Below are 916 nucleotides of genomic sequence, written 5' to 3' on the forward strand. Positions count from 1 at the left end.
GGAGCAGGTTCATTTCCCGGAGCCGCGTTCCTGCTCCACCACCCATGCCGGCGCTGCACCCTGCCAGCGCCCGGGGCTGGGGCACGGCGCCAGGGAGGGGGGCGACGGGGCGGCGGGGTGCTGGCAGCTGCTCCGGGTCAGAGCATGGAGAGGGGTGCGTGGCCCCCCGAAGCGCCCGCGCTGGGGGCAGCACGGTGAAGCAGGCACCTGCCTGCCTGCTCTGAGGGCACCCTGGCTCCTGCTGCCTGCCCTTGTCCCCAGGGAGCTGCACGGCTCCCTGCAGGCGTGCCGTGCTGTGCCGTGCCGTGCCGTGCTGTGCCGTGGGGTCCACACAGCCCTTTCCGCATGCCACGGTGCAAGAGCCCCCAGTCCCACACGCGCAGGGCTCCAGCGGGTTGCAGGAACGGGCATGTACCCCCGAGCCAGCCGCGGAGCAAGGGCACGGTGCAGGAGGGCTCACCCGGTGAAGGCATGTAGCCCCATGGTGGCTCGTGCTGCAGCCCAAGCCCTGGCAGGATCCACAATCGCCCTTCTAATGGTGCCCTGGGGCCCGCTGGCCTGGTGATGCCGGCAGTGCTCCTGCCTTGCCGGCCAGGCACCCAGCCATGCACGGCCCTCTGCGGTGCACCCATGGTGCCAGCGATCCCAGCGCCGAGTGGGAGCGGAGCTGTGCCCAGCACCCCAGCCTGCCAGGCCCCGGGGCCGGCGGCGTAACCGTCCTCTCTGTCTCCGGCTCGCAGGGGGAAGAGGAGCCTGAGGAGAACCAGAGCAAGGAGGAGAAGCAGGAGCCGGGGACGCCCATGAGGAAAGCCGGGCGGCCCGGGCGGAAGCGCAAGCATGCCCAGGTGAGCCGGCGGGCGCCGGGCGCGGGGGCCAGGTGGGGGGCGGCAGGGCGTCCCCCCGTGGGGCCGTCCTG

The 916-nt window shown here is 73.0% G+C and overlaps 1 protein-coding gene across 1 annotated transcript in view; it reads left to right on the forward strand.

Moving 5' to 3' along the window:
* Positions 1-605: 605 nt before the first annotated feature.
* DNMT3A (DNA methyltransferase 3 alpha) overlaps positions 606-916 on the forward strand; it is a 44,481-nt gene continuing 44,170 nt past the window's right edge. Inside the window, exon 1 of the mRNA XM_019470970.1 lies at positions 606-845. Coding sequence (XP_019326515.1) covers positions 606-845 — 240 coding nt within the window. The remainder of the gene's footprint in view (positions 846-916) is intronic.

Source organism: Aptenodytes forsteri, unplaced genomic scaffold (assembly GCF_000699145.1).
Source record: "Aptenodytes forsteri isolate BGI_AS27 unplaced genomic scaffold, ASM69914v1 Scaffold192, whole genome shotgun sequence".
Classification (NCBI taxonomy): Eukaryota; Metazoa; Chordata; class Aves; order Sphenisciformes; family Spheniscidae; genus Aptenodytes; species Aptenodytes forsteri.